The following is an 18,256-nucleotide window of genomic DNA, read 5'->3' on the forward strand; positions in this document are numbered from 1 at the left end:
GGCAACAGTTGTTGTTTGTGCAGTTTCTCCCATCTCAGCCACTGAAGCTTCTAACTCCTCCAGAGTTGTCATAGGTCTCTTGGCAGCCTCCCTCACTAGTCCCCTTCTTGCACGGTCACTCAGTTTTTGCCAGGATACTGACTCACCAGCAGTTGGACCTTTCCAATACAGGTGTATTTTTACTACTATCAATTGAAACAGCTTGACTGCACACAGGTCTCCAAAAACAGATCTCCACTTAAATAATTATGTGACTTCTAAAACCAATTGGTTGCACCAGTGATGATTTAATATCATATTTTTCAATCAATTACAGGTATTTTGAGTTTTATATTTGTAATCAATTTAGATCACTTTGTAGAGATTGGTTTCCACTTTGACAAAAGTCTTTTTCTGTTGATCGGTGTCAAAAAAAGCCAAATTAAATCCACTGTGATTCAATGTTGTAAAACGATAAGACATGAAAACTTCCACAAACAAGAAAATTTGCAGATGTTGGAAATCCAAGCAACGCACACAAAATGCTGGAGGAACTCAGCAGGCCAGGGAGCATCTATGGAAGAGAATAAACAGCCGATATTTTGGGCTGTGATCCTTCATCATGAAAACTTCCAAGGGGGAGGAGGATTCTTTTTATAGGCACTGTACCTCACACACCATACACCCAACTCATATACACGGCCAAATCCCCGAGCACACCATACACCCAACTCATATACACGGCCAAATCCCCGAGCACACCATACACCCAACTCATATACACGGCCAAATCCCCGAGCACACCATACACCCAACTCATATACACGGCCAAATCCCCGAGCACACCATACACCCAACTCATATACACGGCCAAATCCCCGAGCACACCATACACCCAACTCATATACACGGCCAAATCCCCGAGCACACCATACACCCAACTCATATACACGGCCAAATCCCCGAGCACACCATACACCCAACTCATATACACGGCCAAATCCCCGAGCACACCATACACCCAACTCATATACACGGCCAAATCCCCGAGCACACCATACACCCAACTCATATACACGGCCAAATCCCCGAGCACACCATACACCCAACTCATATACACGGCCAAATCCCCGAGCACACCATACACCCAACTCATATACACGGCCAAATCCCCGAGCACACCATACACCCAACTCATATACACGGCCAAATCCCCGAGCACACCATACACCCAACTCATATACACGGCCAAATCCCCGAGCACACCATACACCCAACTCATATACACGGCCAAATCCCCGAGCACACCATACACCCAACTCATATACACGGCCAAATCCCCGAGCACACCATACACCCAACTCATATACACGGCCAAATCCCCGAGCACACCATACACCCAACTCATATACACGGCCAAATCCCCGAGCACACCATACACCCAACTCATATACACGGCCAAATCCCCGAGCACACCGCATCTAACACACATCTCCACACACCCTTCCCCTAGAGCCCTCCAGGTCTCCCACACACACATCCCACCCGACACTTTTCCATATCCCCCAAACTCTTCTCCATATTCTCAAACACATCACACTTAACACACGCCATGTCACCAGACACACCACACCTAACACATACCTCCGTATCGCCCACACACCCTCCCCATACCCCTCTGTATCACCCACACACCCTCCCCATACCCCTCCGTATCCTGCACAGATCCCTCACCCACACCCCTCCGTATCCTGCACAGATCCCTCACCCACACCCCTCCATATCCTGCACAGATCCCTCATCTACACCCCTCCATATACTGCCCAGATCCCTCACCCACAGCCCTCCATATCCTGCACAGATCCCTCCTAACCCTCTGCACTTTCATTTCCCCTCCTCTACACTTCTCCATATCCACACAGTGCCCTCACCAACACCTCTACCCCCACATACCACTCCTACACCCTTCCATAACCCCCACACATCCGACCCTATATAGCCCCATATCCTCACTCACCTACACCCCTCAATATCTCTGCAGAGCCCACCTCTATGCACCTCATTACCCAAACATTCCTGGGTTGAGTGTCGAGCTACCAACTTGACCTCATAAAAAAACCCTGGAGAGGGACAGGCTCTGCCAGGTTTCAGACACCCAGGACACGCTGTACGATGAGCAATCGCCAAAACGATCGGTGCAAAAAGCTTGTCATCAGCGTCCCGATGACTCCACCAGGAGTTAAGGGTGAGCGCACACACACACACGACCCCACACCACTCCATATCACCTCACACACTCCTCGACTACACCCCACTCTGCTCAATACCCTCACACTCCTAACCTTCCATCTTACTTTATCCCCCACAGACCCCTCCCCATCTCTGTAAGCCCCTCTGGCTCTGACACATTCACTGCCCCTTCCAACGCCTACACCCCTCCCCGTCTCTGCAACCTCCTTTTACCTGAAACACCTCCACCTCTTCTGAGGTTCTCAGTACTGAAGTGTCAGTGGGTGTGCCTCTCTCAGGGGTAGGAACTGAGCCCTTTTGCCACTGCAGGTGAGGGACTGTCGCCTGGTTAGCCTGCTGGACCTGGCACTGCAGAAGGATTATGTGCGGGATCAGATCGCAGCCTACCTGAACCACCTGCTGGAACTGGGTGTGGCTGGATTCCGGGTGGATGCCTGCAAACACATGTGGCCCGGGGACTTGGAGGCCATCTTCAGCCGGCTCAAAACCCTCAACACCCGCTGGTTCAGCCCAGGCAGCAAACCCTTCATCTACCAGGAGGTGAGTGTTGCAGAGGTACATCACAGTGCACAGGCCCTTCAGCCCACTTGCGTGCCTGCTGACCCTCCAGTACCCAGCCTCACATCCCCACTGCCCACCACTCATTCCATACATTTCTCTTCTTTAGTGGTTCAAGTGCTTGTCCAGACACCTGTGTCAGAAACAGGCCCTTCAGCCCGACCGATTTATGTCAGCCAAAGAATCCATCTAAACTCTTCCCATTTGTCTGTGTTTTGCCCTTAACCCTTTCCTATCCATGTACCTGTCCAAATGCCTTTTAAATGTTAATGCACCTGCCTCAAACTCTTCCTCTGACAGCTCGCTCCACACACTGACCATCCTTTGGGTGATGAACTTATAGAGTCATGGTCATAGAACTCTCCAGCACAGAAACAGAGTCTCCGGTTCATCTGGTCCAAGCCAAACTATCAATCCACCTTGTCCCATCGACCAGCAACAGGCCTCCTATCCATGTACCTATCCAAATTTCTCTTAAGTGTTGAAATCGAATCCACATCCGTGAATTCCACTGCCAGCTCGTTCCCATTCTGAGTGAGGAAGTTCCCCTTCACATTCCCTTTAAGTATTTCACCTTCCATCGTTCACGTCAGTGGAAAAAGCTTGTTTGCATTTACCCCTCATCATTTTGTATCAAATCTTTTTATTGTAGGGAATAAAGTCCTAATCTATTCCACCTTTCCCAAAAACTTGTGTCCTCAAACCTGGCAACGTCCTTGTAAATTTTCTCTGTACTCTTTCAATCTTATAATCTTATTGATATCTTTCCTGCAGGTAGGTGACTAGACTTGTACACAATACTTCATGTTAGCCCTTACCAACATCTTATACAATTCCAACATAACATGCCATCTTCTGTACTCACTACATTCATTTATGAAGACCAATGTGCCTAAGCCTCTCCATACGACCCTATCTCCCTTTCTTTTTCAATCTTTTTATTATCATTAATAATAAGTACAAAATACGATTGATATATTAATAAAGGGATTACAAACATACAAATTCCCATTGCACATGAAAGAATGCATAAGCAATAATTACAATATAAATGAGTTTTCCCAAAACATGAACCATACAGTATATGTATGAACAAGGTAAATCTGGATATTACATAATATATAATATAGGAAAAAAACACAGAAAAAAGAAAAAAATATTATGCAAAAATAACTAAACTACTAATCTAATAGCTAATAAAGAAGAAAAAAGCAAAAAAAAAGAAAAAAAGAAAAGAAAGAAAAACAAGAAAAGAAAAAAAGGGCTGTTTATAATATCTCACAAGAATACATAATCATCAGTGTCATCAACTCCGATGCTCTCAACATAAATAAGATTAAAGCTGGAAAATCAAATAAGCTTGGAACAGGGTCATATTACATCATATGAAAATATTGAATAAATGGTTTCCATATCTTTTCAAATTTAATAGAAGTATCAAATATACCACTTCTAATTTTTTCTAAATTTAAACATAACATAGTTTGAGAAAACCAATGAAATACAGTGGGAGGATTAATTTCCTTCCAATTCAGCAAAATAGATCTTCTAGCCATCAGAGTGAGAAATGCAATCATTTGACAGGCGGAAGAAGACAAATGCAGTAAGTCCATCATTGGTAAACCAAAAATTGCGGTAATAACGACCCTATCTCCCTGTGATGCCATTTTCAATGAACTATGGATTGTACTCCCAGATTCCTTTCCTTTACCACTCTCCTCAGCACCCTACCATTCACTAGCTTCTTCCCTGGTTTGTCCTCCCAAGATTCAATACCTCAAACTTGTCTACATGAAATTCCATCTGCCATCTTCAGCTCATTTTCCAGCTGGTCCAAATCGGGCTGCAAACTTTGATAGTCTTTCTCACTGTCCATTATGCCTTCATCTTGGTGTCATTCGCAAATTTGCTGATCCAGTTAACCACATTATCATCCAGATCATTGATAAGGATGAGAAACAATGGACCCTGCATCAATCCCTGCAGCACACCACGAGTCACAGGCCTCCAGTCAGAGAGGCAACCATCTACTATCACTCTCTAGCTTTCCTCCCAAGGGCAGTATCTAATCCAATGTACTAGAATGAACCACAGGTACGGGAACTTGTCAAAGGTCATGTGAAAATCCACGTAGACAACATCCACTGCCTTTCCTTCATCAACTTCTCTGGTAACTTCCTCGAAAACCTCTATGGGACTGGTTAGATATGACTCAATACGTATAAAGTCATGTTGCTTATCCCTCAGGTTTATATTAAATCTCTCCCTCCTTGTCTTGCTGACTATTCCGAATCATATTATACCTCTCCAAATGTTCAGAAATCCTGCCTCTCAGGATCATCTCCATCAACTTACCAACCACTGAGGTAAGACTCACTGGTCTACAATTACCTGGGCTATCTCTACTCCCTTTCTTGAATAAAGGAACAACATCTGCAACCCTCCAATCCTCCAGAACCTCTCCCGTCCTCATTGATGATACAAAGATCATCGCCAGTGGCTAACAATCTCCTCCCTCGCCTCCCACAATAGCCTGGGGTACATCTCATCGGGTCCCAGCAACTTATCCAACTTGATGCTTTCCAAAAGCTCCAGCACATCTTCTTTCTTAATATCTACTTGTTCAGGCTTTTCAGTTCATTGCAAGTCATCCCTACAATCGCCAAGATCCTTTTCCATAGTGAATACTGAAGCAAAGTATTCATTAAGTTCCATTCATGAAGGCCAGGAGCTGGAATTGGTTGTCAGAGTCTATTTGAGACACATGCCATTGACAGCATTTGATAGGTTGTGGGAGCTTGTTCCCATTACCAACTCCATCCTGCAAATGGTCCATACAAATCAATTCATTACACACTGCACTGAGGTAGAAGAAGGTAAACAGTCACAGAATAAAGTGTAGCAGCTGCAGAGAAAGTTCAGTGCCGGGACACAATAGGATGCAAGGCAGATTGTGAGGTTAAAAGACTACAGTCTGTATTGAGGGGTCATTCAATAGTCTTGTCCAGTGGGATAAAGGTCTTTATATCTTCTGCCAGATGGGAAATAGAAGATTCATTCCATCAGAACAACCTGTTCCATCCCAGTCACGGGCGTCTCCAGGGCGGGGCTGCAGTAGAGGGACTGTCCCATCCCTCTGTTCTCAGTCCATCACCAGCACCCTCCTCTCCTGTAGGTAATCGACCTGGGGGGAGAGCCCATCACGTCATCGCAGTACTTCAAACTAGGGCGGGTCACCGAATTCAAGTATGGAGCCAAGCTGGGCACGGTGGTCCGTCGGTGGAATGGTGAGAAAATGGCGTACCTCAGGTAAGGGTGGTTCAACCCCCCCCCCCCCACAGACTGACCCTCCCTCAGTGGGACTCGCCCTTGGTGTGACCCTCCCTCAGTACCACCCCTCCCACAGCGTGAACCTCCCTCAGTATCACCCCTCCTACAGTTTGACCCTCCCTCAGTATCACCCCTCCCACGGTACCACCCCACCCACAGTGTGACTCTCCCTCGGTACCACCCCTCCCACAGCATGACCCTCCCTCAGTATCACCCCTCCCACAACGTGACCCTCCCTCAGTATAACCCCTCCCACAATGTGACTCTCCCTCGGTACCACCCCTCCCAAAGTGTGACTCTCCCTCAGTATCACTCCTCCCACAGACTCTCCCTCAGTATCACCCCTCCCACAGTGTGACCCTCCCTCAGTATCACCCCTCCCACGGTACCACCCCACCCACAGTGTGACTCTCCCTCGGTACCACCCCTCCCACAGCATGACCCTCCCTCAGTATCACCCCTCCCACAACGTGACCCTCCCTCAGTACCACCCCTCCCACAGTGTGACTCTCCCTCGGTACCACCCCTCCCAAAGTGTGACTCTCCCTCAGTATCACTCCTCCCACAGACTCTCCCTCAGTATCACCCCTCCCACAGTGTGACCCTCCCTCAGTATCAACCCTGCTACAGTGTGACCCTCCCTCAGTAACACCCCTCCCACAGCATGACCATCCCTCAGTATCACCCCTCCCACAGTGAGACCCTCCCTCAGTACCACCCCTCCCATAGTGTGACTCTCCCTCGGTACCAAGCCTCCCACAGTGTGACTCTCCCTCAGTATCACCCCTCCCACAGTGTGAACCTCCCTCAGTACCACCCCTCCCACAGTCTAACCCTCCCTCAGTACAATCCCTCCCTACAGTGTAACCCTCCCTCAGTACCACCCCTCCCACAGTGTGACCCTCCCTCAGTACCGCCCCTCCCACAGTGTGACCCTCCCTCAGTACCACCCCTCCCTACAGTGTGACTCTCCCTCAGTACCGCCCCTCCCACAGTGTGACTCTCCCTCAGTACCACCCCTCCCACAGTCTGACCCTCCCTCAGTACCATCCCTCCCATAGTGTGACTCTCCCTCGGTACCAAGCCTCCCACAGTGTGACTCTCCCTCAGTATCACCCCTCCCACAGTGTGACCCTCCCTCAGTACCACCCCTCCTACAGTGTGACTCTCCCTCAGTACCATCCCTCCCACAGTCTGACACTCTCTCAGTATCACCCCTCCCACAGGGTGATCATCAGTATCACCCCTCCCGCAGTGTGACCCTCCATTATTACCACCCCTCCCAATGTGTGACCCTCCCTCAGTATCACCCCTCCCACAGTCTGCCCCTCCCTCAGTACCACCCCTCCCACAGTGTCTCTCCCTCTGTGCCATCCCTCCCACATTGTGACTCTCCCTCAGTACCGCCCCTCCCACAGTGTGACCCTCCCTCGGTACCACCCCTCCCACAGTGTGACCCTCCCTCAGTACCACCCCTCCCACAGTGTGACACTCCCTTAGTACCACCCCTCCCACAGTGTGACTCTCCCTCTGTAACATCCCTCCCACAGTGTGACTCTCCCTCAGTACCACCCCTCCCACAGTGTGACCCTTCCTCAGTACCACCCCCCCACAGTGTGACCCTCCCTTGGTATCAAACCTCCTACAGTGTGACCCTCCATCAGTATCACCCCTCCCACAGTGTGACTCTCCCTCGGTATCACCCCTACAGAGTGACCCTCCCTCGATACCACCCCTCCCACAGTGTGACTCTCCCTCGGTACCACCCCTCCCACAGTTTGACTCTCCCTCTGTACCATCCCTCCCACAGTCTGACCCTCCCTCAGTACCACCCCTCCCTACAGTGTGACCCTCCCTCAGTACCACCCCTCCCACAGTGTGACTCTCCCTCAGTATCGCCCCTCCCACAGTCTGACCCTCCCTCAGTACCACCCCTCCCACAGTGTGACCCCCCCTCAGTACCACCCCTCCCACAGTCTAACCCTCCCTCAGTACCATCCCTCCCTACAGTGTGACCCTCCCTCAGTATCACCCCTCCCACAGTCTGCCCCTCCCTCAGTACCACCCCTCCCACAGTGTCTCTCCCTCTGTGCCATCCCTCCCACATTGTGACTCTCCCTCAGTACCGCCCCTCCCACAGTGTGACCCTCCCTCGGTACCACCCCTCCCACAGTGTGACCCTCCCTCAGTACCACCCCTCCTACAGTGTGACTCTCCCTCAGTACCACCCCTCCCACAGTGTGACCCTCCCTCGGTACCATCCATCCCACAGTCTGACCCTCCCTCAGTACCATCCCTCCCACAGTGTGACACTCCCTCAGTACCACCCCTCCCACAGTCTGACCCTCCCTCAGTACCACCCCTCCCTACAGTGTGACTCTCCCTCAGTACCACCCCTCCCACAGTCTGACCCTCCCTCAGTACCACCCCTCCTACAGTGTGACTCTCCCTCAGTACCACCCCTCCCACAGTGTGACTCTCCCTCAGTACCACCCCTCCCACAGTGTGACCCTCCCTCGGTACCATCCATCCCACAGTCTGACCCTCCCTCAGTACCATCCCTCCCACAGTGTGACACTCCCTCAGTACCGCCCCTCCCACAGTTCGACCCTCCCTCAGTACCACCCCTCCCTACAGTGTGACTCTCCCTCAGTACCACCCCTCCCACAGTGTGACCCTCCCTCAGTACCGCCCCTCCTACAGTGTGACTCTCCCTCAGTACCACCCCTCCCACAGTGTGACCCTCCCTCAGTACCGCCCCTCCCACAGTCTGACCCTCCCTCAGTACCACCCCTCCTACAGTGTGACTCTCCCTCAGTACCACCCCTCCCACAGTGTGACTCTCCCTCAGTACCGCCCCTCCCACAGTGTGACCCTCCCTCAGTACCACCCCTCCCACAGTGTCTCTCCCTCTGTGCCATCCCTCCCACATTGTGACTCTCCCTCAGTACCGCCCCTCCCACAGTGTGACCCTCCCTCGGTACCACCCCTCCCACAGTGTGACCCTCCCTCAGTACCACCCCTCCCACAGTGTGACACTCCCTTAGTACCACCCCTCCCACAGTGTGACTCTCCCTCTGTAACATCCCTCCCACAGTGTGACTCTCCCTCAGTACCACCCCTCCCACAGTGTGACCCTTCCTCAGTACCACCCCCCCACAGTGTGACCCTCCCTTGGTATCAAACCTCCTACAGTGTGACCCTCCATCAGTATCACCCCTCCCACAGTGTGACTCTCCCTCGGTATCACCCCTACAGAGTGACCCTCCCTCGATACCACCCCTCCCACAGTGTGACTCTCCCTCGGTACCACCCCTCCCACAGTTTGACTCTCCCTCTGTACCATCCCTCCCACAGTCTGACCCTCCCTCAGTACCACCCCTCCCTACAGTGTGACCCTCCCTCAGTACCACCCCTCCCACAGTGTGACTCTCCCTCAGTATCGCCCCTCCCACAGTCTGACCCTCCCTCAGTACCACCCCTCCCACAGTGTGACCCCCCCTCAGTACCACCCCTCCCACAGTCTAACCCTCCCTCAGTACCATCCCTCCCTACAGTGTGACCCTCCCACAGTCTGACCCTCCCTCAGTACCACCCCTCCCTACAGTGTGACTCTCCCTCAGTACCTCCCCTCCCACAGTCTGACCCTCCCTCAGTATCACCCCTTCTACAGTGTGACCCTCCCTCAGTACCACCCCTCCCACAGTGTGACTCTCCCTCAGTACCGCCCCTCCCACAGTCTAACCCTCCCTCCGTACCATCCCTCCCTACAGTGTGACCCTCCCTCAGTACCACCCCGCCCACAGCGTGACCCTCCCTCAGTACCACCCCTCCCACAGTGTGACCCTCCCTCAGTATCACCCCTTCTACAGTGTGACCCTCCCTCGGTATCACCCCTCCCACAGTGTGACTCTCCCTCAGTACCGCCCCTCCCACATTCTGCCCCTCCCTCAGTACCACCCCTCCCATAGTGTGACTCTCCCTCGGTACCACCCCTCCCACAGTGACCCCCCCCTCAGTACCACCCCTCCCACAGTGTGACTCTCCCTCAGTACCGCCCCTCCCACAGTCTGACCCCCCCTTAGTACCACCCCTCCCACAGTGTGACTCTCCCTCTGTACCGCCCCTCCCTACAGTGTGACCCTCCCTCAGTACCGCCCCTCCCACAGTGTGACCCTCCCTCAGTACCACCCCTTCCTACAGTGTGACTCTCCCTCAGTACCGCCCCTCCCACAGGTTGACTCTCCCTCAGTACCACCCCTCCCACAGTCTGACCCTCCCTCAGTACCACCCCTCCCTACAGTGTGACTCTCCCTCAGTACCACCCCTCCCACAGTCTGACCCCCCCTCAGTACCACCCCTCCCACAGCGTGACCCTCCCTCAGTACCACCCCTCCCACAGTGTGACCCCCCCTCAGTACCACCCCTCCCTACAGTGTGACTCTCCCTCAGTATCGCCCCTCCCACAGTCTGACCCCCCCTCAGTACCACCCTTCCCACAGTGTGACTCTCCCTCAGTACCGCCCCTCCCACAGTCTGCCCCTCCCTCAGTACCACCCCTCCCACAGTGTCTCTCCCTCTGTGCCATCCCTCCCACATTGTGACTCTCCCTCAGTACCGCCCCTCCCACAGTGTGACCCTCCCTCAGTATCAACCATCCTACAGTGTGACCCTCCATCAGTATCACCCCTCCCACAGTGTGACTCTCCCTCGGTATCACCCCTACAGAGTGACCCTCCCTCGATACCACCCCTCCCACAGTGTGACTCTCCCTCGGTACCACCCCTCCCACAGTTTGACTCTCCCTCTGTACCATCTCTCCCACAGTGTGACCATCAGTATCACCCCTCCCACAGTGTGACCCTCCCTCAGTATCACCCCTTCTACAGTGTCACCCTTGGTATCACCCCTCCCACAGTGTGACCCTCCCTCAGTACCTCCCCTGCCACAGTCTGACCCCCGCTCAGTACCACCCCTCCCACAGCGTGACCCTCCCTCAGTATCACCCCTCCTACAGTTTGACCCTCCCTCAGTATCACCACTCCCACAGTGTGACCCTCCCACGGTACCACCCCTCCCACAGTGTGACTCTCCCTCAGTACCACCCCTCCCAAAATGTGACCCTCCCTCAGTATCACCCCTCCCACAGTGTGACCCTCCCTCAGTATCACCCCTCCCGCAGTGTGACCCTCCCTTATTACCACCCCTCCCAATGTGTGACCTACCCTCAGTATCACCCTCCTACAGTGTGACCCTCCCTCAGTACCACCCCTCCCACATTGTGACTCTCCCTCAGTACCACCCCTCCCACAGTGTGACCCTCCCTCGGTACCACCCCTCCCACAGTGTGACTCTCCCTCAGTACCGACCCTCCCACAGTCTGACCCTCCCTCGGTACCGCCCCTCCCACAGTGTGACTCTCCCTCGGTACCACCCCTCCCACATCGTGACCCTCCCTCAGTATCACCCCTCCCACAACGTGACCCTCCCTCAGTACCACCCCTCCCACAGTCTGACCCTCCATCAGTACCACCCCTCCCACAGGGTGATCATCAGTATCACCCCTCCCGCAGTGTGACCCTCCCTTATTATCACCCCTCCCAATGTGTGACACTCCCTCAGTACCACCCCTCCCACAGTCTGACCCTCCCTCAGTACCACCCCTCCCTACAGTGTGACTCTCCCTCAGTACCACCCCTCCCACAGTCTGACCCTCCCTCAGTACCACCCCTCCTACAGTGTGACTCTCCCTCAGTACCACCCCTCCCAAAGTGTGACTCTCCCTCAGTATCACTCCTCCCACAGACTCTCCCTCAGTATCACCCCTCCCACAGTGTGACCCTCCCTCAGTATCAACCCTGCTACAGTGTGACCCTCCCTCAGTAACACCCCTCCCACAGCATGACCATCCCTCAGTATCACCCCTCCCACAGTGAGACCCTCCCTCAGTACCACCCCTCCCATAGTGTGACTCTCCCTCGGTACCAAGCCTCCCACAGTGTGACTCTCCCTCAGTATCACCCCTCCCACAGTGTGAACCTCCCTCAGTACCACCCCTCCCACAGTCTAACCCTCCCTCAGTACAATCCCTCCCTACAGTGTAACCCTCCCTCAGTACCACCCCTCCCACAGTGTGACCCTCCCTCAGTACCGCCCCTCCCACAGTGTGACCCTCCCTCAGTACCACCCCTCCCTACAGTGTGACTCTCCCTCAGTACCGCCCCTCCCACAGTGTGACTCTCCCTCAGTACCACCCCTCCCACAGTCTGACCCTCCCTCAGTACCATCCCTCCCATAGTGTGACTCTCCCTCGGTACCAAGCCTCCCACAGTGTGACTCTCCCTCAGTATCACCCCTCCCACAACGTGACCCTCCCTCAGTATAACCCCTCCCACAATGTGACTCTCCCTCGGTACCACCCCTCCCAAAGTGTGACTCTCCCTCAGTATCACTCCTCCCACAGACTCTCCCTCAGTATCACCCCTCCCACAGTGTGACCCTCCCTCAGTATCACCCCTCCCACGGTACCACCCCACCCACAGTGTGACTCTCCCTCGGTACCACCCCTCCCACAGCATGACCCTCCCTCAGTATCACCCCTCCCACAACGTGACCCTCCCTCAGTACCACCCCTCCCACAGTGTGACTCTCCCTCGGTACCACCCCTCCCAAAGTGTGACTCTCCCTCAGTATCACTCCTCCCACAGACTCTCCCTCAGTATCACCCCTCCCACAGTGTGACCCTCCCTCAGTATCAACCCTGCTACAGTGTGACCCTCCCTCAGTAACACCCCTCCCACAGCATGACCATCCCTCAGTATCACCCCTCCCACAGTGAGACCCTCCCTCAGTACCACCCCTCCCATAGTGTGACTCTCCCTCGGTACCAAGCCTCCCACAGTGTGACTCTCCCTCAGTATCACCCCTCCCACAGTGTGAACCTCCCTCAGTACCACCCCTCCCACAGTCTAACCCTCCCTCAGTACAATCCCTCCCTACAGTGTAACCCTCCCTCAGTACCACCCCTCCCACAGTGTGACCCTCCCTCAGTACCGCCCCTCCCACAGTGTGACCCTCCCTCAGTACCACCCCTCCCTACAGTGTGACTCTCCCTCAGTACCGCCCCTCCCACAGTGTGACTCTCCCTCAGTACCACCCCTCCCACAGTCTGACCCTCCCTCAGTACCATCCCTCCCATAGTGTGACTCTCCCTCGGTACCAAGCCTCCCACAGTGTGACTCTCCCTCAGTATCACCCCTCCCACAGTGTGACCCTCCCTCAGTACCACCCCTCCTACAGTGTGACTCTCCCTCAGTACCATCCCTCCCACAGTCTGACACTCTCTCAGTATCACCCCTCCCACAGGGTGATCATCAGTATCACCCCTCCCGCAGTGTGACCCTCCATTATTACCACCCCTCCCAATGTGTGACCCTCCCTCAGTATCACCCCTCCCACAGTCTGCCCCTCCCTCAGTACCACCCCTCCCACAGTGTCTCTCCCTCTGTGCCATCCCTCCCACATTGTGACTCTCCCTCAGTACCGCCCCTCCCACAGTGTGACCCTCCCTCGGTACCACCCCTCCCACAGTGTGACCCTCCCTCAGTACCACCCCTCCCACAGTGTGACACTCCCTTAGTACCACCCCTCCCACAGTGTGACTCTCCCTCTGTAACATCCCTCCCACAGTGTGACTCTCCCTCAGTACCACCCCTCCCACAGTGTGACCCTTCCTCAGTACCACCCCCCCACAGTGTGACCCTCCCTTGGTATCAAACCTCCTACAGTGTGACCCTCCATCAGTATCACCCCTCCCACAGTGTGACTCTCCCTCGGTATCACCCCTACAGAGTGACCCTCCCTCGATACCACCCCTCCCACAGTGTGACTCTCCCTCGGTACCACCCCTCCCACAGTTTGACTCTCCCTCTGTACCATCCCTCCCACAGTCTGACCCTCCCTCAGTACCACCCCTCCCTACAGTGTGACCCTCCCTCAGTACCACCCCTCCCACAGTGTGACTCTCCCTCAGTATCGCCCCTCCCACAGTCTGACCCTCCCTCAGTACCACCCCTCCCACAGTGTGACCCCCCCTCAGTACCACCCCTCCCACAGTCTAACCCTCCCTCAGTACCATCCCTCCCTACAGTGTGACCCTCCCTCAGTATCACCCCCTCCCACAGTCTGCCCCTCCCTCAGTACCACCCCTCCCACAGTGTCTCTCCCTCTGTGCCATCCCTCCCACATTGTGACTCTCCCTCAGTACCGCCCCTCCCACAGTGTGACCCTCCCTCGGTACCACCCCTCCCACAGTGTGACCCTCCCTCAGTACCACCCCTCCTACAGTGTGACTCTCCCTCAGTACCACCCCTCCCACAGTGTGACCCTCCCTCGGTACCATCCATCCCACAGTCTGACCCTCCCTCAGTACCATCCCTCCCACAGTGTGACACTCCCTCAGTACCACCCCTCCCACAGTCTGACCCTCCCTCAGTACCACCCCTCCCTACAGTGTGACTCTCCCTCAGTACCACCCCTCCCACAGTCTGACCCTCCCTCAGTACCACCCCTCCTACAGTGTGACTCTCCCTCAGTACCACCCCTCCCACAGTGTGACTCTCCCTCAGTACCACCCCTCCCACAGTGTGACCCTCCCTCGGTACCATCCATCCCACAGTCTGACCCTCCCTCAGTACCATCCCTCCCACAGTGTGACACTCCCTCAGTACCGCCCCTCCCACAGTTCGACCCTCCCTCAGTACCACCCCTCCCTACAGTGTGACTCTCCCTCAGTACCACCCCTCCCACAGTGTGACCCTCCCTCAGTACCGCCCCTCCTACAGTGTGACTCTCCCTCAGTACCACCCCTCCCACAGTGTGACCCTCCCTCAGTACCGCCCCTCCCACAGTCTGACCCTCCCTCAGTACCACCCCTCCTACAGTGTGACTCTCCCTCAGTACCACCCCTCCCACAGTGTGACTCTCCCTCAGTACCGCCCCTCCCACAGTGTGACCCTCCCTCAGTACCACCCCTCCCACAGTGTCTCTCCCTCTGTGCCATCCCTCCCACATTGTGACTCTCCCTCAGTACCGCCCCTCCCACAGTGTGACCCTCCCTCGGTACCACCCCTCCCACAGTGTGACCCTCCCTCAGTACCACCCCTCCCACAGTGTGACACTCCCTTAGTACCACCCCTCCCACAGTGTGACTCTCCCTCTGTAACATCCCTCCCACAGTGTGACTCTCCCTCAGTACCACCCCTCCCACAGTGTGACCCTTCCTCAGTACCACCCCCCCACAGTGTGACCCTCCCTTGGTATCAAACCTCCTACAGTGTGACCCTCCATCAGTATCACCCCTCCCACAGTGTGACTCTCCCTCGGTATCACCCCTACAGAGTGACCCTCCCTCGATACCACCCCTCCCACAGTGTGACTCTCCCTCGGTACCACCCCTCCCACAGTTTGACTCTCCCTCTGTACCATCCCTCCCACAGTCTGACCCTCCCTCAGTACCACCCCTCCCTACAGTGTGACCCTCCCTCAGTACCACCCCTCCCACAGTGTGACTCTCCCTCAGTATCGCCCCTCCCACAGTCTGACCCTCCCTCAGTACCACCCCTCCCACAGTGTGACCCCCCCTCAGTACCACCCCTCCCACAGTCTAACCCTCCCTCAGTACCATCCCTCCCTACAGTGTGACCCTCCCACAGTCTGACCCTCCCTCAGTACCACCCCTCCCTACAGTGTGACTCTCCCTCAGTACCTCCCCTCCCACAGTCTGACCCTCCCTCAGTATCACCCCTTCTACAGTGTGACCCTCCCTCAGTACCACCCCTCCCACAGTGTGACTCTCCCTCAGTACCGCCCCTCCCACAGTCTAACCCTCCCTCCGTACCATCCCTCCCTACAGTGTGACCCTCCCTCAGTACCACCCCGCCCACAGCGTGACCCTCCCTCAGTACCACCCCTCCCACAGTGTGACCCTCCCTCAGTATCACCCCTTCTACAGTGTGACCCTCCCTCGGTATCACCCCTCCCACAGTGTGACTCTCCCTCAGTACCGCCCCTCCCACATTCTGCCCCTCCCTCAGTACCACCCCTCCCATAGTGTGACTCTCCCTCGGTACCACCCCTCCCACAGTGACCCCCCCCTCAGTACCACCCCTCCCACAGTGTGACTCTCCCTCAGTACCGCCCCTCCCACAGTCTGACCCCCCCTTAGTACCACCCCTCCCACAGTGTGACTCTCCCTCTGTACCGCCCCTCCCTACAGTGTGACCCTCCCTCAGTACCGCCCCTCCCACAGTGTGACCCTCCCTCAGTACCACCCCTTCCTACAGTGTGACTCTCCCTCAGTACCCGCCCCTCCCACAGGTTGACTCTCCCTCAGTACCACCCCTCCCACAGTCTGACCCTCCCTCAGTACCACCCCTCCCTACAGTGTGACTCTCCCTCAGTACCACCCCTCCCACAGTCTGACCCCCCCTCAGTACCACCCCTCCCACAGCGTGACCCTCCCTCAGTACCACCCCTCCCACAGTGTGACCCCCCCTCAGTACCACCCCTCCCTACAGTGTGACTCTCCCTCAGTATCGCCCCTCCCACAGTCTGACCCCCCCTCAGTACCACCCTTCCCACAGTGTGACTCTCCCTCAGTACCGCCCCTCCCACAGTCTGCCCCTCCCTCAGTACCACCCCTCCCACAGTGTCTCTCCCTCTGTGCCATCCCTCCCACATTGTGACTCTCCCTCAGTACCGCCCCTCCCACAGTGTGACCCTCCCTCAGTATCAACCATCCTACAGTGTGACCCTCCATCAGTATCACCCCTCCCACAGTGTGACTCTCCCTCGGTATCACCCCTACAGAGTGACCCTCCCTCGATACCACCCCTCCCACAGTGTGACTCTCCCTCGGTACCACCCCTCCCACAGTTTGACTCTCCCTCTGTACCATCTCTCCCACAGTGTGACCATCAGTATCACCCCTCCCACAGTGTGACCCTCCCTCAGTATCACCCCTTCTACAGTGTCACCCTTGGTATCACCCCTCCCACAGTGTGACCCTCCCTCAGTACCTCCCCTGCCACAGTCTGACCCCCGCTCAGTACCACCCCTCCCACAGCGTGACCCTCCCTCAGTATCACCCCTCCTACAGTTTGACCCTCCCTCAGTATCACCACTCCCACAGTGTGACCCTCCCACGGTACCACCCCTCCCACAGTGTGACTCTCCCTCAGTACCACCCCTCCCAAAATGTGACCCTCCCTCAGTATCACCCCTCCCACAGTGTGACCCTCCCTCAGTATCACCCCTCCCGCAGTGTGACCCTCCCTTATTACCACCCCTCCCAATGTGTGACCTACCCTCAGTATCACCCTCCTACAGTGTGACCCTCCCTCAGTACCACCCCTCCCACATTGTGACTCTCCCTCAGTACCACCCCTCCCACAGTGTGACCCTCCCTCGGTACCACCCCTCCCACAGTGTGACTCTCCCTCAGTACCGACCCTCCCACAGTCTGACCCTCCCTCGGTACCGCCCCTCCCACAGTGTGACTCTCCCTCGGTACCACCCCTCCCACATCGTGACCCTCCCTCAGTATCACCCCTCCCACAACGTGACCCTCCCTCAGTACCACCCCTCCCACAGTCTGACCCTCCATCAGTACCACCCCTCCCACAGGGTGATCATCAGTATCACCCCTCCCGCAGTGTGACCCTCCCTTATTATCACCCCTCCCAATGTGTGACACTCCCTCAGTACCACCCCTCCCACAGTCTGACCCTCCCTCAGTACCACCCCTCCCTACAGTGTGACTCTCCCTCAGTACCACCCCTCCCACAGTCTGACCCTCCCTCAGTACCACCCCTCCTACAGTGTGACTCTCCCTCAGTACCACCCCTCCCACAGTGTGACTCTCCCTCAGTACCACCCCTCCCACAGTGTGACCCTCCCTCGGTACCATCCATCCCACAGTCTGACCCTCCCTCAGTACCATCCCTCCCACAGTGTGACACTCCCTCAGTACCGCCCCTCCCACAGTTCGACCCTCCCTCAGTACCACCCCTCCCTACAGTGTGACTCTCCCTCAGTACCACCCCTCCCACAGTGTGACCCTCCCTCAGTACCGCCCCTC

At 55.7% G+C, this 18,256-nt stretch overlaps 1 protein-coding gene across 1 annotated transcript in view; it reads left to right on the forward strand.

Annotated features, from left to right (window-relative positions):
- The window catches only part of LOC132401650 (pancreatic alpha-amylase-like), a 42,570-nt gene that overhangs the window by 12,771 nt on the left and 11,543 nt on the right, over positions 1–18,256 (forward strand). Inside the window, exons 4-5 of the mRNA XM_059983673.1 lie at positions 2,539–2,769; positions 5,963–6,096. Of these exons, the coding sequence (XP_059839656.1) occupies positions 2,539–2,769; positions 5,963–6,096 (365 nt within the window). The remainder of the gene's footprint in view (positions 1–2,538; positions 2,770–5,962; positions 6,097–18,256) is intronic.

Source organism: Hypanus sabinus, chromosome 11 (genome assembly GCF_030144855.1).
Source record: "Hypanus sabinus isolate sHypSab1 chromosome 11, sHypSab1.hap1, whole genome shotgun sequence".
In the NCBI taxonomy this organism is placed as follows: Eukaryota; Metazoa; Chordata; class Chondrichthyes; order Myliobatiformes; family Dasyatidae; genus Hypanus; species Hypanus sabinus.